At 43.8% G+C, this 24,580-nt stretch overlaps 1 protein-coding gene across 2 annotated transcripts in view; it reads left to right on the top strand.

Annotated features, from left to right (window-relative positions):
* AATF (apoptosis antagonizing transcription factor) overlaps window positions 1–24,580 on the top strand; it is a 126,281-nt gene that overhangs the window by 81,870 nt on the left and 19,831 nt on the right. Inside the window, exon 12 of one of the 2 annotated variants that reach the window (XM_036753330.1) lies at window positions 17,523–21,528. The exons of the other annotated variant lie outside the window; for it this stretch is intronic. Coding sequence (XP_036609225.1) covers window positions 17,523–17,586 — 64 coding nt within the window. The 3' untranslated portion in view covers window positions 17,587–21,528. Of the gene's footprint in view, window positions 1–17,522; window positions 21,529–24,580 lie in introns of those variants that run through there. 2 annotated transcript variants of the gene reach the window in all.

Here is a 24,580-nt window from a genome sequence, read left to right as displayed (position 1 = left end):
TTGTGTGTAAAAGTTGGAGCCCTGGTGTCCACCAGAAAGTGGGCTGAAAAAGATGTTTTATGTGAACACTGGATCCAGGACAGGAAAAAAGCTCTTTTTCAAAATGGTCCTTCTAATAATAGAACAAAACCTTTCTTTTTTCAGCCATCGTCCTAGCAGTTCCTCAGAGTACTTTGAATTTTCTTCTTTGTTCAAGCCATCTCCCACACTTGGACTATTCTTTCTATGCTTTCATCTTCAAGGAAGATCCTTTCTTCTTTGAAAGCCCGGCTCAGATACCACACCCTTCGTGAGGCCTGGGCCAGCTGTTCCCCAGCCCTTGCTCCTCACACTTTCCTAAATCACCTTATATACATCTCTTCTTTGCTCTTATGACCTGCCTTGTATCATACTTACTTATAGACACCTTATTTCCTCTGATTAGATTGTAACTCCTTGAGGACAGTGAGTATTTGTCTTTTCTCATCTTCATCTCACTGCCTTGCTTGCCTTTCTTTGAGACTCTGAAAGATCTGTAATCTTCTTGAAGGCAGTATTTCTCCCAGTGATGCAAACTACCTGTGCATTCTGTGTGATTCTTGACAATTTGCTCTCATAAATCCTCCCCAGGGGATCCTCCCCAACATCCTGAGGACCTTCTAAATCTCTAAACAGTGAATGGATGAATGTTCGTATTTCTTACTTTTGTATGTTACTGGCCCATTTCTCCTGCTCATATATGTCAGTGTGCTTGGCATATTGCAGGGAAATAGTATTCTCTCTCTCTCTCTCACACACACACACACACACACACACACACACACACACACACACCCTCTAGGAATTTACAATAGTTTATAGATACCCTGTTAATCCTAACTCTTTCATTTGCAGGGAGGGAGGGGGAAGACTAAGGGGTTTTTCCTTAATTTAGAGTAGAAGTCATGAACCTAAGTTAACTAGATCTTTATTAAGCACCTACTATGTGCCAGGCACTGTACTAAGCACTTTACATATATTATCCCATTTGATCTTGAGAGCACTTAGTTTTGCAAGTGTCTTGTCCCTCATTCCAGCCTTTCCCCAGTGGCGTTCCCCTGTAACCAAGCTTTCCTAAGTTGGAGGGATTGGACAGGACAAAGTATCATATAGAAGATGCTCCCCCCACTCAAAAGTATGTCCTTCAGACTTTTCACCAATTAGAGGTTCATTTGTGGTGAAAGGTTTCTGTAGAAAAAAAGTGGAACTATCCCAGATCGTAGGGGCAACTAAGTAGAACAGTAGACAGAGCACCAGATCTGGAGTCGGGAAGATCTGGGTTCAAATGCAGCCTCAGATTTACTAGCTGTGTGACCCTGGGCAAGTCACTTAACCTACTTGGCCTCAGTTTCCTCATCTGTAAAATAGGTATAATAGCACCACCCTCAGGGTCGATGGGGATGATGAAGTAAGATAATATTTGTAAAGAGAGTAGCACAGCGCTATGCGATAAGCACTATATGAGTGTAATGTTAGCTATTCTCATCATCGTGTTTGCCTCAATTTGTCATCTGTAAAATGAGTTGGGGAAGGAAATGACAAACCACTCCTGTATCTTTGCCAAGAAAAACCCCGGTGGGGTCATGGAGAGTCGGACATTACTGAAATGACTGACCAGCAACAAAATGTCGTCATCATCGTCATCATTCATTTTTAATATAAGTTGCTTTAATCAGAGGTGAAAGGATTTAGAGGCTATTAAATCCAACTACCTCCTCTTACAGATGAGGAAATCAAGACAGAGGTTAAACATCTTGCCTAGGGTGACACAGCTAGTAAGTGTCTGAAGTGGGATTTGAACCCAGATCCACTGTAATATCTCTATTGGGTTTTCATCCCTGAGTTTCTGGATTGGTAGCTCCTCTGTCTTTTTATAAGGGTCACCCATTGGAGCTCTTTTTTGATCCTGTTAGAGGACTAAAATAGTTTGGATTTTTTAAATAAAAAAGGATGTCATCATTGACCTAAAGGGGAGTAAAGGTTAAACAAAATAAACTTGTGCATGTAGAAAGCATGGGACTAGTATGCAAAAATATGCCTGCTGTAAGCCATATGAAACAGTAGGCTAACTAATCCTGATCCTGTCTAACTGACTGCTTAACAAGAGTTCTGATTGAAAAGGAATTCTGACTGGAAAAGGGAGAAATGATATGAGGGCCTTTGGAGAAAGGGGAAAAATGGCCCAGTAGTTGGGGACTGAGGGGAAATATGAGAGTACTAGGCATCCCAGGGAAAGAGGCAGAAGAAATGGATCCCTGGATATGGGTGAAGAACCCAGAGGGGAAGTGGCCAGAGTGCCAAACAAACCTCTGCTGCTTTACGGTCTTCTTGAGGATCCTGGTGGGTATACACATGCCATTGAAGATCTCCATGGCAGCAACCTTAGGGTGACGACACCAGCAGCAGCTGAGTCAGGAGCCATTCTGGAGTCTTATTTGCCTTTGTCTTGACGTAATTTTGCAGCCGCCATGTCACAACGCTGTGTATTTTGTTCTCCAGTTCTTTGTCTCCTTCCCTTTCGTTCTCCCTTCCTTCTTAGGAGTTGATTAAAGTTCATTTCACTCTGTCCCTAGAGAACCTCAAATTTTTTTTGGGTGGTTGGGTGCTCTGAATCTTTTTAACGGTGAAATTGAGGTACGTGAATTGGTAAAGATCTTGTTCAAGGTCACAAGACTAAAGATAAAACTCAGGTTTTGAAACTCCTGGTTCTGCTCAGTTTTCACAAGACATATATATGACTGTCTTACTGTATTATTCTTCTCTTACTAAAAGTACCAACTTTGTAAGGCGGTTGCTGAGGAGGCTTCTACTTCAAGCTATAATCTTACAGTATTAGGCGTCATCAAATTTCTGTGCTCTTAAATTTGAAATAATATAGTTTGAATCTGGCCTTATTATATAGCATTTCTTTGGTATGTATATTATTTACATAGTATGTTACAGCCTTTTCCAGTGGAGCTCAGCATTCTGTGACCACTTGAGTAGTATCAATTCAGAATTCTTGAGTATTTATCATGGTCTTATCAGTAACTTGCTATATGACTGTGAGCAAGTGGAGGCATTGTGGTGAGGTGGAGAGAACCCTGGATTTGGAGTCAGGGGACCTGGGTTCTGGCCACTTAACTACCTGGGTGACCTTGAGTAGTCTTAGCATTCAACAAGCATTTACTGAGTGTCTGCTATATGCTAGGTCCTGTTTCTGGCCCTATTTCTTCACCTATAAAATGAGAGGTTAGAATAGATGACCTTTAAGGGACCTTCGAGATCTAGATTCTGTGATCTAAGTCATGTCTTCTTTCTACAGCTTAGTTTCCTACTCCATAAAATGGGAATAATCGCCTCTTTCTTAACTTATAAGTTTTTAAGAATGATGTGAGGATTTTTTTTTTTAGCTAGTTTTTGTTTCTATCTCCTGCTTGTACACCTCCTTCAATTCCAAATATCTGTATTCCTCCTTCTCCTCCACCACCCAGGGAGATATTCCCCATTACAAAGATGAGAAATGAAAGTGAAAAACAAAAGTAGCAGCTGAGTCTGATAGAGAATGGGATGTTTCACACCCATAGCCTTTCCCCTCTCTGTTGAAGGGGGCACATTTTCTCTTTTTTCTTAAGGACCAGCCTTGATCATTATAATTAGCATCTAGTTTCCTGTTTTCCCCCATTTACATTGTGGCAGTCATCCTGTATGTTGTTTTCCTGACTTTTTGTTCCACTTTACTAAAAATGAGATGTTCATAAAGAGCTTACTTATGTAAAGAGCTTGCAGTGCCTGGAACATAGGAGGTACTCTATACGCTTATTCCCCACCCCACCCCACCCCACCCCCTCTATTTGCCATCACTTTATATAACTCTTCCCAGACTTCCTGTATTCTTCATATCCATCACTTCCTGTAATGCAGTAATGTTATAACATTCATGCACCACAGTTTGTCTGGCCCCAGAATAGATATTTTCTGAGCCCTTAAAAACTGTGACCTGTCTGCTCCATTCCTTCCTACTCTTACCTGTGTCACAGGCACAAGAATCTGCAAGTTTATGCCCACAGCCAACATGCAGATAGATTCCTGTAGAAATTTTTTTAAATTACCTCTAGGTCTGTTTTTAAAATTTCTTTTTCCAAAGCTTTAATTTTGTGCTAGTTTGTGTGATATATCAAGAAGTTTATTTGTATATATCAATTCCCTTAACATGAATGGAGGTTTCTGTCTTTTCCTGTTTGACAGAGTACTAGTCAGAAACCTAAAGAGCAGAGAAAGACCCTTGGCCAGGGTCACATAAGGAGTGCATCAGGAAAGGGCTGACTAGAGTCGTCTGGGTCTGAGCCCTTCTGGGTACTCTCCTCCCTCTGGGGATTTTTGAGGTTCTTTACCACTTTGTACTTAGGTGAGCTCTGTGAAAATAATTTTGCACAGATGATTAACAAGAAGTGAACACCTGTACCAGCTACATTTTATGTTGTCCCCTGGCCCTCTCTCCTTCAATGCCCGTAACTGATTGAGTTTCTTCTGGTGGTCCCTTTCTAGAATAAACAAGGTGAAACAGAGCTTTGTGAGGCCCTGCTGCACCACTGGATGGGCTGATCTGTTACAGGGCTGTTTGACAAGGTACATAGTCCATATTAGGTGTGACCTTTTGATATTTTTGGTGGTAGTATTAAGTATTAAGCCAGGAGGTTGTTGTCTCATCATATACTTTTGAGTTCAAATTGCAAGGAAAAAGAATATTGTTTTCATTGGGATGCTATTCTTGACTGTCCTGGAAATTAGGTCTGAAATAGTGCTGACCATACCTTGGTCTTCCTCTGGGGAGCAGAACACTTTATAAACATTAACTCCTTTACCCTCTGGGCACCTCTGCTTAAAAGGTAAATAGATCCAAAAGCTTTGATCAAAGACAGTTGAAGGGTTAGCAGGCCACACTTGTGTTAGAGAGATCCATTGTGAAAGACCCATAGTAATGATCCCCATGGAGTATTGTTCCTGTGTGAGCTTCTTAGATGGTGTGGATTGAACCTTTTTAGTGTGGGTCTCTTGCTGTGTGGAATCTGAAATGTTGCAAAGACGACCACTTGTCCTGCTCAGCTTCAGGGCTCCCTGCTTCTTTATAAGAAAGCAGAAATCAATACACATTTTCTCTTACATGCACTCGGCATCACTCCCCCATCACCATCTGAGATCCTGAGCCTGCAGGGAGGGAACATAGTGTATGGAGCAGAGCTCAATCAGCTCTCAGGTGAAGGAAATGCAAACTGCTCATTATATTCTTGAGAATCAGATTTTTTAAAGCAATTCATCTCATCAGCTTAGGTAACAAGATTCTTGGCTTGAGTGAGTAGTTAGTGGATATGGACTGGGTAGGAATTGACTTCCCCAAGAGGGAATGAAGGCCAGAACATTATTGTGCCACCCAGTGAGTTGTCTTTGCCGGGTAAATGCCCAGCAGCTAAAATAATCAAATAGCTGCCGTAGTAGCATTGGTAGTAGAGAGCATTGCCAGGAGCATTAACGAAGGCAGGGTTGATTTCACCTTTTTCTTTCCTAAAGAGTTTGTTCTCTAGAAAGGTGAATTGGAGGGCATAGCAAAAAGAGGATTGGCAGGAATGGAGGGTGATAATTTATGTGCAGTAGTTTAATCTAATTACTAATAGGCCAGTTGTGTTGACTTAACCCTCACTTTTCCTCTGTGCCCCTTCTCTGCCCCCAGCCCCATTAGAAGGCTAATGCAGAAAATAGATGAGGTGTCTCAGAACTTTTTCTTGTATATTCTTTTATAGGAACTATTACTGTTAGTATCATAAGATTTTCTAGTCTTAAAGGACCTTAGAGATATTAGGCTCATAGGATTGAGAGTTAGAAGGGACTTTGGAGCTATCTTCTAAGCCCCTTATTGCACAAATAAGGAACCCAAGGCACAAAAGGGTTAAGTGATTCTCCCCAGGTCTTACAGCTCATAAGTGGCAAAGTTGAGACTTGACCCTCTTCAAGGTGCTTTTCCTTGTGCTTCATGCTATACAGAAGCCAAATAGAAAAGACTAACAGCAGTTACACCCTGCCTGAAATGCTCTCCCTCCTCACCTCCCTTCTTAGAATCTTGCCTCAGATGCTACTTTGCACATGAAACCTGTCCTGATTCCCTCGACTCTAGAACCCTCCCTAATCTCCTTTGTGTTTATTTTGCAAGGATAGATTTGTAATAAGATATGTGTGATATATCTGTAATAAGATATATGTGTTCCTAAAAATCACTTCTGAATTAGTTATACCGTATCATGCAGTGAAAATAGGACTTAGGGGAACAATACTTGAACGCTGACCTAGGCAAAGCCATTGCAGCCAAAGAGAGGAACTACAGTTCATTGAGTCTCTGCTGATATCAGCCACTGCCCCATGAGGGGCATAGGTGGGATTATCCTACGGTCAGAACCAGAGACCTTTGATCCTCTCTTTTCTGTGAGGTGCCTCAGGGGATTTTCTCCTTCCCCTACCCCAAGTGCTGGGGTCCATTCCACCGGGGTGGTGATCTCAGCTGGGTTTTTCCTTGAGCTTGTGGCCTAGAGTCAAAATGGGTCTGGTCATTGTCATATATATTCAGGGGTAGAATGGGGTGGGATGGGGACCTTTTCAGGGTCATTCTCTCTGCCTTCCCTTCTGTTTAGTGCTTGCCTCTTTAGGCCCTCACCTCTTGAGCTTGTTGAATGTTATGTCCCCCTTTAGTAACTCACTACATCCTGGGTTGGTCCCCACCCCTCACCCTTCTGGAGAAGTCACCCCCTACCCCCCACAATGCGTAGTGTCTATTCTGGGAGGCATGAGTGGCATGTCGAGCGTCTCCCTTCCCTTCCATGGCCTTTCCAGGTCACCACCTCTCAATCCCCAAGTGCTACACCCTGCTCTTCCCCAATGAATAGTTCTCACTGCATCCTGAGTTTGTACCCTACCCCCAGAATCTGTCTGTATAGGTCACCCCCATGATGTATGTCTGAGTCACTGTAGCATCTGCTCTTGGGTAGTGGAGGCATTTTGGGTGTCTTCCTGTCACCTCTGATTCCCCAGAATGTTATCCCCAGTAGCTCTAACTGGAGCATCCTGGATTAGCGTGCCCCTCTACGCTCAAAACACACACACACCCCTCCCTCTCTCCCTCCCTCCAGCCCAAGAAAGATGACCGATCCCTGCTGCAGCACTTTCTCCTAGACATCTCTTCTTCCCACAGATCTCCCACCACAATCCAGAGGTCAGCCCCCTGCCCTCCCTTGTACACCCTACCAATATGGTACAGGTTTCCTCCATGATGAAATTGTGTATCAGAAGATGCAAAATTCACATTAAGCTCAAACTGTTCCCTAAACGTGTTTTCAATGCAAGCGTTACAGCAGAACTGGCTGTACCTACCCATACTGTTGCCTGTTGGTTCCTGCTAGATCGTGAGCTCCTTGAGAGCAGGCATGGCTTCATTCGAGCAATCACAGGGCCCAGCACTACTGTTCATAAGTGCATGGATGCTATTGATACCTCAGCAAAGGTCAAATGAGTAATAGAAAACAGTTTTGTGTTTACTTGAGAGGGAAGAGCCACGGAACTACAGAGTGGTGGTGGTATTATTGAAACAATGATCTAAGGAAAAGGCATGGTGGTGGTGGTTGCAGCGCCCTAGAGTCAGGCAGGTTTGTTGGGCCAGTTTGCAAAGCTCTCTCCTGCCTTCCATTGCTTAAATGGATATAGCATTACATACTTGTATAATAGGGGTATTGTATTATAAGTGAAAAGCACTGACTCTCTGTACTATAAAATGGTGACATCCATAGCTGTTGGGCAGTCCTCTGTGGTCTCTAGCACCTGGCATTAGATGCCTCCAGTTGGCATTTTGGCGTGCAGAAGAAGGCTAGTTTGAAGTCATGACAGAAGGAACAACTTCTTGGCAGAAGTATGAAGCAGAGACTAAAGTAAATTGATTGCACATGGGTTGTGATTCCTAAGAATGGTTTCCTGGAGGGCCTAGAATCCTTCTCTCTTCCTAGCAGCTATTTTGGTTCACATGCCTTTCTGTCTTGGAGTACCCAAAGGTGCTCTATTGTTTGTCATGCCTTTGCCATACAGTAGAGGACAATGGCTCTCTCCTGAGCTGTGATGAGACAGAAGGTAAGACCCAGCCTGCACCTAAAGGTGGGATGATTTAAGTTGCATATCTTATTTGTGCTGTGTATTATTTAGGGTTGGGAACCTGTCTTCAAGTGGAATGGGGGCTGTGCTTCCTCAAGCTCAATAGTATTAGCAGAGTGCCTTCCTTGTTTGACTACCAGCCAGCAACAAGCACCACTGCTCAATTAGGGATGTTTAGGCCTTCAGAGATAGGAGTTAAATGCAAGCTAAGAGATGCTCAACTGAGCTGCCCCCTCCAATGGACGGGGTCACTGTGCAGTGCTCATGATGTGGATTCTAATGTGACTGTGGTGTCCTGTCTCACCTCCAGTTCAGTTGGAGGAAGTGATTCACATCTAAGCAGTGAAGCATCCCTTGGCTTTTAACAGGAGCTGTTAGAGGGGCTGGTGTTTGAACAAGGAGCTTCATCTTCCTGAAGCTGGCAGTCACAAAACCGTAAACACAACACGGGCCAACTCTATTGCCTAGAATCGTGGTGGCTTGACGTTAGTTAATATTAAACATCTCCAGCAAGGCGGGGAACTCTGCAGCTCAGCTACGGAATAAAAATAAATAAAAATAAAGAGAAAACCCTGGTAAAAGCAGCAAGATGATTTGTCATCTTTCCTTTGTGAGGCAATTTGTCTTTACTCGCATCAAATCTGTTAAAACAGTCAAACTGTGAAAGTGGAAATCATCTTAGGAATATAGAATATTAATGCACAGGAGAGGAGGAGAGGTCCCTTTTGTCTGAAGAATGTCTCTCCCCTTTTTGAAACCTGAAGGAGGCAATTTCTTTTTCTTTGGCAGTTGTCTTGTGAGTGCTGAGAATGTGAACCTGGTGGTAGGGAACGAGAGCTGCAAGTACTTTATTTGTTTCTCCATCAGTACACATCCAGTCTTCAGTAAGGGGTCCAGATGGAAGCTAGAACGGAGTCCTTACTGGTTTGTTGGGGGCTGGATTTCTGGTATGGAGATATGCTTGGAGAAAGACGTAGCCAAGAAGGTAGTGTGTAGTTGATGAAATGGGGTTGCCGGGAAGGCGTCAATTTGGAACTGCTTTGAGATTAATGGGAGGTATAGGATTGAGGGAAGAAATATTTATAAATAAACTATTGTTCCTATCCATATCTATTTGCTCTCTCCCCTCCTGATTTTCCTCTCCTCTTCAACCTCCTTTGTTTAGGGTCTGAACTTGCTTCTTAAAAATTTATAAATCTTGTGTCTGATCTTTAGGAGACAGGCCGGAGGTCACATGTCAGCATCTGTAATTTAAAGCTGCAGGGCTAAAAGCATTTGCAGAGGTTTGAAGGACCTAGTTTTGACCTGACCAAAAGAGCGAATTGAAACAGCCCTTCTTGAGTCTCCTTCAAGCACTGGGGAGGCTGGTGATGAGAGCTGTCACACTAGGTAATTTATGGGCTCCAGTTTGCTCGGAGTGGCCAGGGTGGCCTGGCTTTGGTGGAAATGCATCACGCACTGCCATCGTGTGGCCAACTGAGAGCACATGCCCTGGTGGGTTCTGGAGGCATTGTTAAAAGGGTAGTGGGGTGGACGGAGAGGTTCACTTTTTTTCCCCCTCTTAAAAGCACAACATTGTCAGCTACTGTGTTAATTTGTCTTTACTAAGGATTGAAATTTGGGAATTACTAAAGAGAATTTTGTTTTTCTCAATAGAGAGTTGGGTTGAGGTTTCAAAACAACTTTCCTTCTAATAGTTACTCCCCTGTCTCACAGGAGTCCCAGTGTTTAATTAAATATTTTTAAAAACCTGACATTGGGATACTTATTCTTTGGGAAAACTGTGCCTCACCACTCCTTTCTTTCCCCTTCCTCATTCCCTTCTCTTTCCCTTCCCTATCTCCCCTTACTTATTTTGCCCTTCCCTTCTCAACCAGATAATTTCATGTGTTTCCTTCTGGATTCTCAATATCTATGTGTTCCCATATTCATGAGGATAAAGGATGGGTTAGTCACCCTCCATCCACTTCCCTGGAAAGTTTTCAGGGCTGCTGCCTACTGTCATTTGGATCAAGATGTTCCCTTTTGGAGGGAGTTTCAGAAACCTCTCTTGGGCATCTGATTCACGCACAGGAAGTCATGACTGTATCCCTGTGAACAATAAGTGACATGGATTGGGGTTAGAGGAACTAATCTTGAATAGTTTCGAAACAAAGGAAAGATCGAAGGAAAGAGACTTGTCTCCAGCAGTAGATGGAAGAAGAAAAGTGGTAGATGGGATTCTTTGATTCCACCAATGAGTGCCCTTGGGTGAGTTGATTTTGGGAGCCTGCCATGCTGTTCCATAAGAATAATTCCTGTCCCTTGTATAAAATTTGCATGAACCTGACCTTTATTTTGATTTGTGTGGATCTCTAGGCACCTCTGGGTAAACTTAAACAGTTAGCACATGATCTTTGCCATCTTTTGTTATACATTATTACTGTTCCAAAAACCATATAATTCAACAATCATTTAAAAATGTCGGGTCTGAATAAGGCCCTGTGCCAAGCACTGAGGTTACAGAGATGGCACAGAGCACATTTCCTTCCCTGAAGGAACTTAGCCTAGCAAAGAGGAAAGAAACATGCAAAGATAACCAAAATGCAAATTAGAATCTAATTAAATGCATCTGAATCATGTCATTCATAGTACTATGATACCTATAATAATAGATGGTTTGGATGACTGGACAGGGTCCTACTTCGTGTTTGGTGAGTATACCTAAAAAATGTAGAAATGAGTGTTTCCAGAGCGCTTATGATCATAGATTTAGAGCTCAGATGGTAAGGACTACGAGTCTTCTCTCTCACTTTTCAGAACCCATTCACGCTGCCTAGATGAGACAGTTGTCACTCTCTTCCTTCTATTGAGGTAGTGCTTGAGTAGGCATTACCACCTGTTCTGCTTCTATGCCCTCAAGAGCCTATCTGTCTACTGATGCCACCCAAGGATCCCTGGGCCTCGCTTTCTGACCCGCTGCTTTACCTTGGCCTTGTCATCTACCTTGTAATCGAACTCTCTTTTCTCTGTCATCTCCCCTAGAGTGTGAGCTTGTTGAGGGCAAGGATTTTCTCACTTAATTCTCTTCATTCCCCAGAGCCTAGCACAGCACTTGACACATACTAAGCACTTAATAAATGCTTTTATATTCATTCACTCATTCATTCATTTAGTCCAACTCCTCTGTTTATAAAGGAGGTGCCTGAGCCCAGCGAGGTTAAGCAACCCTGCGGTCATACAAGTAGTAAGGAGCAGAGCTAGGATTTAAACCCAGGTTCCTTGACCTCAAAGTCAGGGCTCTTTCTGCTACATCATGTTTTGCTTTTAACTGACAACATATCATCAACATTTTGTGTATTGGTACATTGGCAATATTTCATGTCAAGAAGCAGGCACAGAATAGAAACGTTGCCTTTTGAGGTTTGGGAACAAAAACCATCTCTTCTATTTCATGGTCTCCCAAGTGCCTTGTGCACAATCTGTCTTCAGAGAAGACCAGACACTTCTCTGATGGAGCATCTAGCCAAAACAGGACAAGGTGGTTCAGTGAGATGGCATGACTTGACCAGGATCACACAGGACCAGCCCCCAGACCTGCTGACTGGGGCCCAGCAAGCTTTCCACTGCATCAGGTTGTCTCACTGAGCTTATTGTTTGATTTTAAAAGACACTCTCACACACACACACACACAGAGTAGATGACCATTAGTGACATGTCACAATGCGCTAAGTATCCACACTCCGCTGAGATCATTCTTGCTCCTTAAAATCATTCCTACAGGTTAGGAAGCTGAGGTGGCCCTCACAGAAACCGTCTGGAGCAAATGTCTGCCCTTCCTCCTTACAGTTGGTTTGGTCAGGACTTTGGCCAGATCTGTCTTCCCAGCTTGAGAATCCTAGAATCCCTCTTGCTGCTTGAGTGATGTGTTCTTCTCCTTTGATTCTCAAGCACCAGAGTCAAATCAGTCACCACATTTACTACACAACTACTGTGTGCAGAGCAAGGTCTTCAGCACTGTGGGGAAGAAGGCGGGAGGTGCAGAAGAGTGAAAAGGTGCCACCTGCACCCGTGGGGACTTGACAGTCTATTTAGAGAGACAAAGCACACGCATGCAACAAGCCAAGGACATGTTTTCAGAGCAACAAATCAACATGTATAAATTAATCCAGGATGGCACGGGCAGCGTCTTATTTTAATCAAGTAAATGATAGGGTTTGCTTGGAAGAGTCTCTTTGCCAGAAGATTTCAAAGAACCAGCCTCAGATCTTGGAAAGTGACATTCTTTCCTAGGGAAAATGACTTCGGGGTGACAGGGTACGACAGGGAACAGCGGGGAATGATTGCTTTCTGCCCACATTTCCTACCACTGTCTGTATTTGGGGGCAGCACTTAATGGTGTCCATAGTGTTGCAGAAATTGGTGAGGAAGAAAATAGTGTTTGGGAATGAGGTGGGGGGTGGGGAGAATGTAGGTACGGCTCCTTCAGGAACCAGACTCCTGGTTACTGCTGCAGGCTGCAGGCTTTGGGAATGGAGAGCCAACCAAGATCATTTGCAGGTTTCACATGCCCCTGTTGTGCTATTTGTCCTACTAACATCATGAGCCACAACTGTCAGCATTTGAGTGCCGTGATCAGTGTGCATGTGGAGAACAAGAGCGAGGGTGATTGTATGTGTATGTAGGTATGACCATCTGCCTTACAGTGATGGGTATTTGCCTTACATTGTTCAGTAATGTTTAAAATGTGCCCAACTCCTGTACAATCGATTGCATTACACAGGCACGCACAGCTTGTACCTTTCTTTTTTTAAGTATGGTCAGAAGGATTGCATAATAAATAATTAAAGCCCAGATCCTAATACACACGTACACACATTTTATGGAAAATGGCTGCTAATCCATGACCATTTTTTCCAGAAACAGGTTTTATGATAATATAGTAAAAATATTAAATTAGAAAATGCCTCACTAAGGGTTATAAAACCTTACTACAGTCGAGATAGGTAATTATCCCCTCTACAGCCTAAATGACAGTTTAAAAGAAATAAAAATGTTAGTGCTCATTACTTGCTTTTGTAGGTTGCAATAAAGGGTAAGTTAAATTTTAATTCAAGGAAGAGCCCCTGCTATCGACCTTCCGCCTCTCTCTACCTCAGGTGTAAGTCCTGTTAATTACTCTGTGTAGGTTATTCTTCTGCATGGTACTAATAGTGGTATACTCTGAGGTGCTAAAAAGTCACCTTTTCTCCAGTGGACATTCCCAGTGGCAGTTGAAGCTGAGTGTGTTGGGGGTGGGGGGTGGACAAAAGGCGGGAATACATTTCAACTCAGTGATTCAAATCTCAATTCTTAATATGATTGGCAGGAGGAATTATGTATTTTTTTTTAAAATTCTGACTTCATTATGCGTAGCCTTAAGGGAGGGAGCCAAGAGTATTAAACTATCCACTTCGCCTGCAGAATCAGATGGAGACAAGGTTAACCTGAAGGATTGATAGTTTGGCTCTCTGCATGGCTAAGTCCTGGTGCGGGAAGATGCTGCAGGGGGAGCGTTTCTGTAAAGCTGCAGAAGAAAACCTGACTCTTGGTTCCTTGACAGTTGTTTTGTTAAGAGGGCTGGTGGTTGTCGGTGCTGCTGTTATTTTATTTTGCAAAGGGTAGGGCTGTCTTTCGCCTGGTGACTGATGCCTTGTCCTGAGCACTGGCCTCTGGATCCCAAGTCTTTCTGAATCTAGGAGAACCTGGCTAGCCCTCAGTCTGCTGAAACTCAGAAAACTCAGCATCCCTCGAGTTTATGATTCTGAATTTCTCTCCCTAACTCCACTAGACTCCTTCAGTGAATGGAAAATTCAGCCAGAGATGAAACCTCTGAATTTAAAAACGGAGTAGAGGACAGTTCGTGTATGATTGTCTAGAAAAAGCCATCTGTCTTTGCAAGGCACTTAACCTCCCACTACCCTGGGCTACTATCTAAGACTGTAAATTGCAGAGCAGTTCCAGATCTTCATTGGTAAAGGGAATTTCCTCACCAGGAGTCCCCTATACCAATGAGTCCATGGAGCAGGGGAGGGAGGGTAGGAAAAAGAGCCATTTAAAAAGTAGGAGCCAGGCTCAGCTGCTCACATAGCTCCATAGAGATCTCATGCATCTTGTCTATTGTTGGGCAACACATGGGTAAAGAAGAATTCTTGAGAACTCATAGAGAACAAAAATTCTTTCAGAGCCAATTTAAACTCCCTTAGTCATCAATACTAGAAGATGTTTTGATTTTCCCTTCTGTATAAACATTGCTCAGATGCGTAAATGTTTTGCATATGAATGTTTTCAAAAGCCTGGAAATAGAAATTCCTTTCCATTCTGAGAACTGTAGGGTCCAGTAGAGCCTGTGCTGAGTTGGTACTGGCACTGAGACCTTTAGGTCCTGTGAATTGGTAAATCCCTCTCTTTGTTTTCATTTTCTTCCCTCCCAGCTGAGAGTTAAGGGCTAGAGACTCTCCTGAATGGAAGGCAGAGCAGACCAGAACCATGTGGAGCCTTTAGAGGAGCTAGTGATACAGTCTGTGACCTTCCTCTTGGGTTGAAGAGTCGAACTAGCGGTGCCATGACTGTTAGAGTGAGGAGAGAGCCAGGTTAGGGGAGGTCGAGCCCAGGTGCTGTCATGGTTCAGCCTTAGGTTGGGGGGGGGGGGCAGGAAACCAGTGGGGCATATACCTAGCTCCTTGGAGATTATGAGATTATGACTATATTAACAAATTAGGAGATCATGACCATATTAACAAAAATCCACAAATTGGAAAAAACCATAAAGGGACTTTCACCTTGGGGGTTGGGGGGGGTGTTTAAATTAATGGGATTAAGCTTAAAAGAAGTGAATAAATCATAGTGTTAGAGTCACATGAGACCCTAGATGACATGTAGGTCAAATCTCATTTTATAAATGGGCAAGTTGAGGCACATAGAACAGTGACTAGAATTGATCTTGAACTATGCCAAGGGGGAAGAAGAGAAGCGTTTGTATAGTGCCTACTACATGCCACACACTGTGCTCAGGAGCACTATAATTTTCGTCTCATTTGATCCTCCCAACACCCCTGCAAGGTAGGTACTGTTGTTATCTTCATTACAGTTGAGGAAACTGAGGCACGAGGACTTGCCAGGGTCACAAAGCTGAGAAGCATTTGAGACCAGATCTGAACTCTGTCTTCCTGACTGTGCCACGTGGCTGCCTCGCAACTAGTCTGTGATCCCAGCTAACTAGTGGCAGAGCCAGGGCTAGAACTCAGTTCTTGGGCTCCTGATACCATCGCCTTGATTGCACTGACTTCAAGAACTCACAGTTTTGTGGTGGATGCTTCCTACACTTTTTCAGATAACAATCCTCTTGGATTCTAGTGCCTCCATAGATGGTGTTAGGGTGTTGCTGTGGTCTGTTAGTTCCCTTCAGGACTTGGGAAGCAGCTTCTTACTTTCTCTAAGTTTCCTTCTGTCTTGTAGCTTGATTTCTAGACGAGGTTATTCATTGTCGTTACCCTTCCTGTCCATGGTCACTGTAGGGAGCTACAAACGCCCCTGCAGAAACTTGCATTGAGGACTTCCCACACAAAAACAGCAGGTGCTATAATGGTTTTAGAGCTTGACATAAGATATATGAAAGAAAAACTGTGGCTCACCAGTACTGTGCCTTCGTGGGCTCAGGAGCCCAGATGGAGTGGTAATAGGAATTAGGCCATGAAACTGACCAGTTCCCTCTTCATTGGGTTGAGACTATTTCCTCAGCCCATTTCTTCTTTCATTCAAGATGTTTATTGGACCTTTATGTTAAATGATGGTGCCTGTCTTCTGCCATCAGGTTATCTGTCCTTATTTGACAGGAACTCATATTGTTTTTCCTGTGGGCCAGACTTTATATATTGTAAGGTATGCTTAACTCTGCTGGGGAGCTCTTGTTGGGCCCTCTGACCTCTGAAGAGAAGTTCTGTTCTGTGATCGTAGGCTGCTACATTCTGGGATCTGCCCCTACCAGGTGCTGATGGTCATTGTTCCATCCTCCTACCCCCATCATCATCCACTCAGGTCTGACCATATCCCGCCTCCCTCCGCAGCCCCCACAACCACATTCATTCAGTCTGGCAGCTCCCTATTGTCCCTAGGATCAAATAGAAAATCCTCTGTTTGCCATTTAAAGCCATTTACAACCTGGCCCCTTCCTGCCTTTGCAGTCTTTTTCTACTTTACTCTTCTCTCCATAGTCTGGGATCCAGCAGCAGTGGCCTCTTTGTCATTCCTCACACACAGCATTCCAGTCTCCCACCCCCTGCCTTTTCACCAGCTGGCTGGCAGGCCCCCGTGCCAGCAGAAACCCTTTCCTGGTACTTCCTCTACTTTCCTTCCTCCAATGCTTGTGCTTCCCTCTGAAGTTATCTTCCATTGGCACTGTCTGTTTTTTGTATGCATAATTTTTGACAATGTGTTTGCCAGTGGAGTATGAGTTCTTTGAGGGCAAGGATCCCATTTTTGCCTTTCTTTGAGTCCCCAGTGCCTGGCACAAAGTCGGTATTTAATATGTCTTTTGACTTGACTTTTACCTCCTTATACCTTCTTCTTTAGGCTTTTCTTGACACCCCCCACCAAGTATGTATGTATGTATGTATGTGTGTATGTATGTGTGTACATATGTATGTATGTGTGTATATGCAGCTGTTCATAGGGCAGAGATTAAAAGTTATTTCTTTTATTTCTGGTACACAAGATTTTGTGTGTGTGTGTGTGTGTGTGTGTGAGAAAATACAACCTTTAGAAATAAATAAGCCAGTCTAATTTTTTATTGGGGTGAAGGGAAGGGGAGGGAGAAGGGGAACTCAATTCTGCTATTGGAACTGCTGCATATGTGATATTAATTGGAATCTTGTTGCTGGGTCATTTTCATTGTTTTTCAAGTACCGTCAAGTCCAAGAAAATGTATGAAAACTAAATTATATCCCCCACATCCCATTCCTGATTGAATCCTCCTTAGAGTGTGGCAGTCTCATACATCCTATTAAAATATTCAATCTTGTTTTCTTACTTGAAGAGCCTGTCTGTAAAGGGCAAACTTAGAGAAAGCTCATTCCCTGGAGACAGGGTCCCCAGCCACACTGGAATAGTGACAGGTTTCAGTGCAGCCTGTGGTTAGTTTGCTTAGAGGTTCCTTTCCTTCCTCTCTGTTTATGAAGGAAGGAGGACTGTGGAATGTACTAGTTGGTGGATTTTCTGTTGAAGTACATTAGAGTATTTCATATCTCTTCATCTGGACTTAACCTTGAAAAAGTTACCTGGCATGCATTTTTTTTCATGTTTTCATTTTGGTTTTGTCTTTTAGGACAGAGCTTTATCGATCACTCTTTGGAAAAGTCAGCAGGCCTGCAGAAGGTCCTCGGAATTAAGGTTACCCACCCCACCCAAGTTGGGTGTGTCTTTTCTACCGGAATTGTAGAGACAGCCCTAGAAGGAGAAGCTGTCTCCATATCCCAAGGAACGGTTGACACCTCCTCGACACCTAAGGCTGAATTTAGTGGGGGAGCTAGAGCATTCCCTCAGGAAGAAGTATCTAATGTATACCCACTCATAATAACTCTTTGATACCTCCAAGACATTAAGGATCCTCTCCCTTTTTAAAAGTTTCTTCAAGGCTTTGTGTGGCCAAGAGAGCTATCCTTCATGTCTTTGATGATCGCAGAGAAGTGCTATTGGTTTTGCTACTTTTAAACATTTTGAAAGCATGGGCAGTTAGAGGACCCTGTATCCTACTGGAATGTTCAGTAATTGGTTGGGAATTATTCTTTCAAGCAAGAGGCTATTAGAATAGACTTCGTGCCATGAGACTGCACCGAAAGAAGAAAGCCTGAGCAAAACGCTACTTGTCCTGATCAGAAGTTTCTCATGGCTCTGAGCCACAAGGAGCTCTAGGAAATCCTGGTGGTCGTGCCCATCCTTTTTTTGCAGCTCAGAAATATTGGTGGATTTTCAGCTAAATATTGATCTCTTGACTCTCCTTTCTTTGTTTTCCCCCTCTAGCTGATAAGGATTCTTTCCGAATCCTGTTCCTTTCTCACCACTCATGACACACTTTATTGAGGTTAACTCCGGTGTAAATCTAGCAGGAGCAGATGATTCACTTGTTTTTCATCCAAAGGTCAAAAGCTGGAAATTAAATCCCCATAAGGGGGATTTATTGGCCTGCTGTGGTCAATCTACAATGAAGATGATTGTGCATAAGTAATGTATGCATATGGATGGAGCTGCACGTGGAGCCAAGTGCTCAGCTGCATCCTGTGCTCTGCCTTAGAGTCTAAGAAGAGATCCTTGGACTAGCTCACAAAGTGTAATTGTCATAAATACAGAGTTGTGGTTTGGGAAATAATATTCTGGTGATGAAAATGTCAAAACAGAATTACAGATTCTTGTTTTCCTAGAATTCCTATGTTCCATTGGCTTTGGTGTCCAGTGACTCTTGATCCAACAGTGCCCTGAGGCTGGGATCCAAATGCATTCAGACTTCAGTGTAACATGGATCCTAGTTTATTTTTTAATATACATATGTCTGCCGAGCACAGGATGGGGGCAAATAGAAGAGAAGAAGATTTTCCCACCTCTAATTAATTGGTCCTTTTTTCATGGTGACTTGTTTTTCCTGCCTTGATATTCACCTCTTGGGTTTGACTGTCAAGGAAACATAAAATATCAATCACCAGAAATAGAAGGCATCACTCAAAAAGGATCTCTTTTTTGAATATAATGTATGATTCTTTCCATCTGGCCTGAGGACTTCCAGATAATGCATATTATAACAGCAAGTAAATAACTCTTAAAATAGTTCTGTGAACGTGACACCGGGCTTGCTTTCTTAAAGGGATCAGGCCTTTGTCACTGTCGAGTTTTATCAGGTGAGGAATGAGATCTAAATAGGTGTTCCAGAATCTTTGGAGCAAATATGCTTAATTAAAGTGAATGAAAAGTCGGGAGCGATGTGAAATACCGAACAGGCAAGGGGTTTGCAGCAAAGGGAGGCCCACGTTTTAAAATTCAGAATACCACCCTCCTTCCAGCCAAGAATAAATTGGAAACTATTTTAATTGACACGGATACTGCAATTCAACTGTTACCAGAAAGACAGATTAGTTGATTGATTTGCATTTTAATAAAACTAATACTTTACATTTTGGTGGCTAATGCTGATTTTTAAATGAGTTCAGAGCTGTTATCTAGAGTTCAATCCAGAGACCTTTTTCAGTGTTGACTGAAGCATTCTCTCCTTTGTATGGAGTTTTGCTTATTTTATTCTTGACCAGCTGACTACTTAGGGCAGCTACAAACCAGGGACCATGAAGAGCCCAGAAGTACACTGTCATAAGCAGAAGGAAGGGAGATTTTGAGGAATCGGGTAATGTCCACAATGTGCTGTCATCCTTTCCTATCCTCCTCCTGGGCCACACAGATGTAAGTAGCCAGGAAAGGCTCACTGAGCCCTCCTTCCCATCACTATACATGGGAGCTTTATCAAGGCTGGCTTTAATGTTGCCTTGGCCCTCAACCACCATTCTCTGTCACACACAGCATGAAGAAAGAGGTGGCATGCTGGGCCAAGGACTGGTCCTGAAGTTCACTCCTTGCTCCCTTGGGGATGCTTCAGCTCAGTGTCCTCCTCTGGAAGGATTAAGGAGTTGTGGCCCTTAGAGTGCTTTATTGTCATTACCACAGTCGGCCTTCCCTCCCCTCTGCTCTCCTTGGGATCACATCACCACCTCCCATCTTGTTTGCTCTCTACTCTCATCTCCAGTTCTCTGCTTGAAACACTTTTGTCCCAATGTCCTCCTAGATTTTTGGGGTGGCGGGGGAGGCAATGGTTGTGTTGGCTTAAGTTTATGAAGCTTGAACTGATCCTTTCCTATTGTTTTTGTTTACTTTGTAAAACCCCTTGGTGAGTATTCTTCACAGGTTTGTTCTGGCCTCATTTAGCTTTTGGACTGAGATAGCAAATAAAGGATTCTATTCGTCCTGACCCCTGTCCTCCCTTTCTCCCTGTAAGAAATGGGAGAAGGAGTCTTGTTTCCACAGAACTAAAGGTGTGCTTCCCCGCCCTCCCCCACCCCAGCTTTAGCAGAGACCAGGCCTCAAGGTCGGTCAGGTGAGAGGTCAGAGGCTTGTACACATGTGCATACTTTTTGAGAAGGAAGTCTAGAGAATTAGAGAGGCCAAACCCACTTGAACCAGTTCAAGCTTATCTAGGGTCTGGTCTTGGTCAAGAATCCAGGCCTACTGATTTGCATAATTTGCATATGTTAAAGAGGGAAAGTAGGGGAAGTAAAAGAATATAGTTTAATCCTAAACTAAGACAAGGAAAATCTAATTAACTTCACTTTTGCTTCTGTATCCTTATTATCCTATTTATATAAACTGTATAACCTAGGAAAACTATGTAAAAAACAAAGATTGTAAACTAACCATGACTCTAGCAGGAGTGGAGGGAATGGTTAACCCCTGCTCCTGCAGCTGTATCAGTGTGAGTGTTCCCGTGAGCACTGAGCACTACACCTGCTCTCTCAAGGAGCGTAATAAAATGCCTTCTCTGCGCACTCTGGCCTTGAGTTCTTTGGGTGAGAATGGGCAAATCACTTTGATTTTCCTAAGGTCAAGTGAAGGGAAGCAACAGGCAGCAGAAGCTCACCGGGCTTACCCCTGGATCTTGTCTTGGGGTGTCCTGTGATCCCCACAGATTAAGGGATGGCTACCACTTGGTCTTCCTCTGGGAGTCCTGTAGTCTGTACAGCCTTCCCTAAGGATTATCATAGGGTTCTTCCTCAGGACTTTGGCCCTGCCTAGGAAGTCCAGTGATCCCCAAAACCACGTTTCTCACACCCCTATCCCTAGCTTGCCCTGAATTTTGTAAGGACTGCTAAATATTCCCTAGGATTCTTTCTTCTCTCTGGCCACTTCATACCAGTTGATGTAAAAGGAAAATTGAGTCTGTGCCCCTGAATTGATCCAGAATGTGCCTTTTGAAGTGCAGTTGGGCCTTTAGCATTCCCTAAGGGTTCCTTCCACAGACATTTCATGCATTTAATGCATTAGTGCCAATATCCTTTTCTCCTGTGGGCCAGATTCAAGAAATGGGGAGCGTCAAACTTTCCAGATGAGTAGGGTTGGCTGATTTTTATAGGGACACTCCCTGAGGCCACCAGGTACAGAAAGTCAGAAGTGTTTGGTTCCAGGTGCCATTCCCTCTCTCTGGTTATACTTCCTGCATTTTTATGTTTACAGATGATGATGTGTGTATTCATATGAGATTTTTCCCATTGTATATGTTTAATAAAAACCTTCAAATAAAAGTGAAGTTTGTCTGGTATTATTTTTGCTTTTTCCTTCATTATTGGCGTTGCAGTTGTTCCCTCCTGTTTTGTGGTACATTTAGTCTGGCTTTGTGTCTTTGTAAAAAGAATGTTTCCTTTCTCTGCCTTACCCCCACCATTTCTTCTCAGTCCTCCGTGACTCCTTCAACATAACATTTCAAAAATAACTGCAGGTAATTTGGTAAGTTCATTAACCAATACTCTTTAAGACTGTGGGATCCGTTTCACCCTGCTGCTCTGAATGTTTTCAGTTTGTCCAACAACTCTATTGATGAAGTCTTCATTACTACTTACTCGTTGTCCGGAGGACTGAGGTATGCAGTAAACGCAGAGTGAGAATGCTTTCTCTTGTTTTTGCTTATCTTATTATATATGGATTTTCTTTAGAGTACCTTTACCTGTTATTGTAGCAGGACCACCAAGAACTCTGGTAATATTTTTATTGCTAGGAAATTTGGGTTTCTTTCTCCTGATGTAAAGTTTCTAAGTTAATACCAAGGACACTGGCTTCACGGAGAAAACTCAAAATAAGGAAGGACAATCTCATATGAGGGCAATGAGGAAGAGTAGGAGGTCTGTGAGATCCTAAGCCAGTCAGTAAACATTTATTAAGCACCTACTATGTGCCAGGCACTGTGCTAAGCACTGGGGATACAAACACTGGCAAAAGACATGCCCTGCCCTCAAGGAGCTCACAGTTTAATGAACTGTACCTAAAAGAATTGATTTTTACCCCTGTTTTATGACTACCTAGAGCTTGCATCTTCAGTTAGGCTACTGAGACATAGGCATGAGAGAGGGGAGCCAGTTTGCCAGTCATCCAATTTTATTCTTCAAATATCACCCTGTAAAACATTTCTTACCTTCTAGCAAAAGAGGGGCATGTGGGTAAAGAGCCAGGTTTACAGAGAACACTGAGTCTCACCGGATTCATGCAGGTGTGATGGAGAAGACTGGCCTTAAGGTGAGTAGATCCAGACTGACACTCGGCTTTGAGTGAGTAAGTGTGAACTAAAGTGTTTACATTGTGAAATGAGAGGGTGGGATGATTTCAGCTCTAAACATTTGTGATCCTAAGTTTTGGCCTTGGGTTCACATCAGCGTGGGATCTTGCCAAGGGGCCTTCAGTGACCGTGCGTAGTACATCTTCTTCTTTTGTGTAATTTTTCCCACTCTGAAAGAGTGACACTGAGTGAATGGAAACACATTTAATAAGTCCTCACTCTGTGCCAAGCACTGGTGATGCAATTCCTGTTCTCCAGGCGGGGAGAGAGAGCACATAGAGCTCTCAACTGCAAATCAGATGTAAAGGACCCAGGATCCTCAGGGCGTTCGATCTTTTCCAAAATCATTTCCACTGATAAAACCAAGGAGTTTGGTGGCTGTGGCTGCTCAGGAGATGGGACTGTAGTTCCTGCAGAAGCAGCCTCCAGGTCTCATCTTGACAGAGATTGATTCCTTGGAGAATGGCTGGAAGTGGGCCTCTGTGGTGTGAGGAGCAGTGCTGTTCCAGGGGCTTTGGGACTCAGGGTCCTGGGCTCTGTGCTCTGGCTACTGTCTGGGTCTGAGGAGATGGTGGTGGCGGGTTGCCTTAAATATCACCCAGAATCAATGTCACTGAATGCTTGCTGCTCCCCTCCATCTGTAGGTTTCAGGGTAATTTTTACCACAGCAGTTTGCAGGAGCATCATTGCATCATGGCCCTGATGTGTGGGCTGCCCAAGCCAGGAACATAGGAATTGGGGTCAATGTAGGTTCTCAAGAAAACTGACCCTGGTGGTGACAGGAAGAGGACAAAAGCCCTGAGTGAATGGAGTGGAGTGGAGTACATTCTGGATCTAGAAGGGGCTGCCTGAGAGAAGGCAGGCTTCAGCGCACTGAGCTCTGGGTAATGGTGTGTAAATTAGTATGCAAGTATGGCTTCTATTTAGCACAAAGCAATTAGCCTACTGATCTGAGATTCCTGCCTTGCCTCCAGCTCCAGCCTCACACAGCAGTACAGCAGAACTGGGGGCTTCCCAAAGCCCAAGTAGAATTCTGCTCCGGACCCCCAACCTCCGCCCCCAAGCACCACTGGAACCCTGCTAGGCCTAGGCCTAGTCTTAGCTGGGAGGATCCAGCAATGGCAGCTCCCTCCACTTCCTTTGACAGGCAGTGGATTCTCCCTTCTGAACTCTCTTGAATGGTCCAGAACTTGTGTTGTACAGGTTCTTGAGTATTAATACGAAAGGTCTTTGGGCTAAATAGGCAGGGGCAGGTGAGGAGCTTCCACGCTTTGGGCCCATGACTCAGCTGGTTGTATGTTCCTTACACAGTGTTAAAGGTGGTGAAGAGGGAGAGCAGCTAACTCCGACCTCATCTTTTCTTCACTCCGCACCCGATTATGTTGGGAATTGACCATATTAAGCTTTAAAATGATTTTCCAGTTTGACTCTTGTGTCCTTTAAAGTATGGAGCACATTGCACTGGGTTTTAAGAGCTGAATGTAATGTTAAAAGGCTAATATGAAACACTTTAAATGTGATAACTTGTAGTTCATATTGTTTGAAAAGATAAGCAGTAAAGCGAGATTCAAAGCTGCACTAAGGATGCTTTTGAATTTACTTATCAGCATTTAAGCAGGCTCCCTTCCGCTCCCTCCCCCTACCTGGGCAGTAGGAGAGGTAGAGAAAACCTCAGGAAGGAGGCTGCAGCCGGCGAGGGCACCCTTTCATCTGCTGGCGTTGCATTGTGGTGAAGGTCGGCGCTTTGTTCCCAGTGTGAGAGCACCAAACTTCCAGGGTTTATTGGTTCACTGAAAAGGAGCAGTGCCATGCCAGGCCTGGGGCCCCCTGGGGCCAGATCCCCAGCACACACTGGGACAGTCTTCTAAGGGAGGCAGATTTCAGGTGGTTCAGGGATGACCCTAGCATTGCCCTGGGACAGGAGCTGCAGGCCTCAGCCCAGTACAGGTTAGCTAGGAACCCCCAGGCTGGAATAGAGCTCCTTAATGCACTGAACATTCATAGTTTGGGCTTTTAAAGGTCACAGC

This window comes from Trichosurus vulpecula, chromosome 4, assembly GCF_011100635.1.
Source record: "Trichosurus vulpecula isolate mTriVul1 chromosome 4, mTriVul1.pri, whole genome shotgun sequence".
NCBI classification, from domain to species: domain Eukaryota; kingdom Metazoa; phylum Chordata; class Mammalia; order Diprotodontia; family Phalangeridae; genus Trichosurus; species Trichosurus vulpecula.
This window is presented reverse-complemented; position numbering and strand designations above follow the sequence as displayed.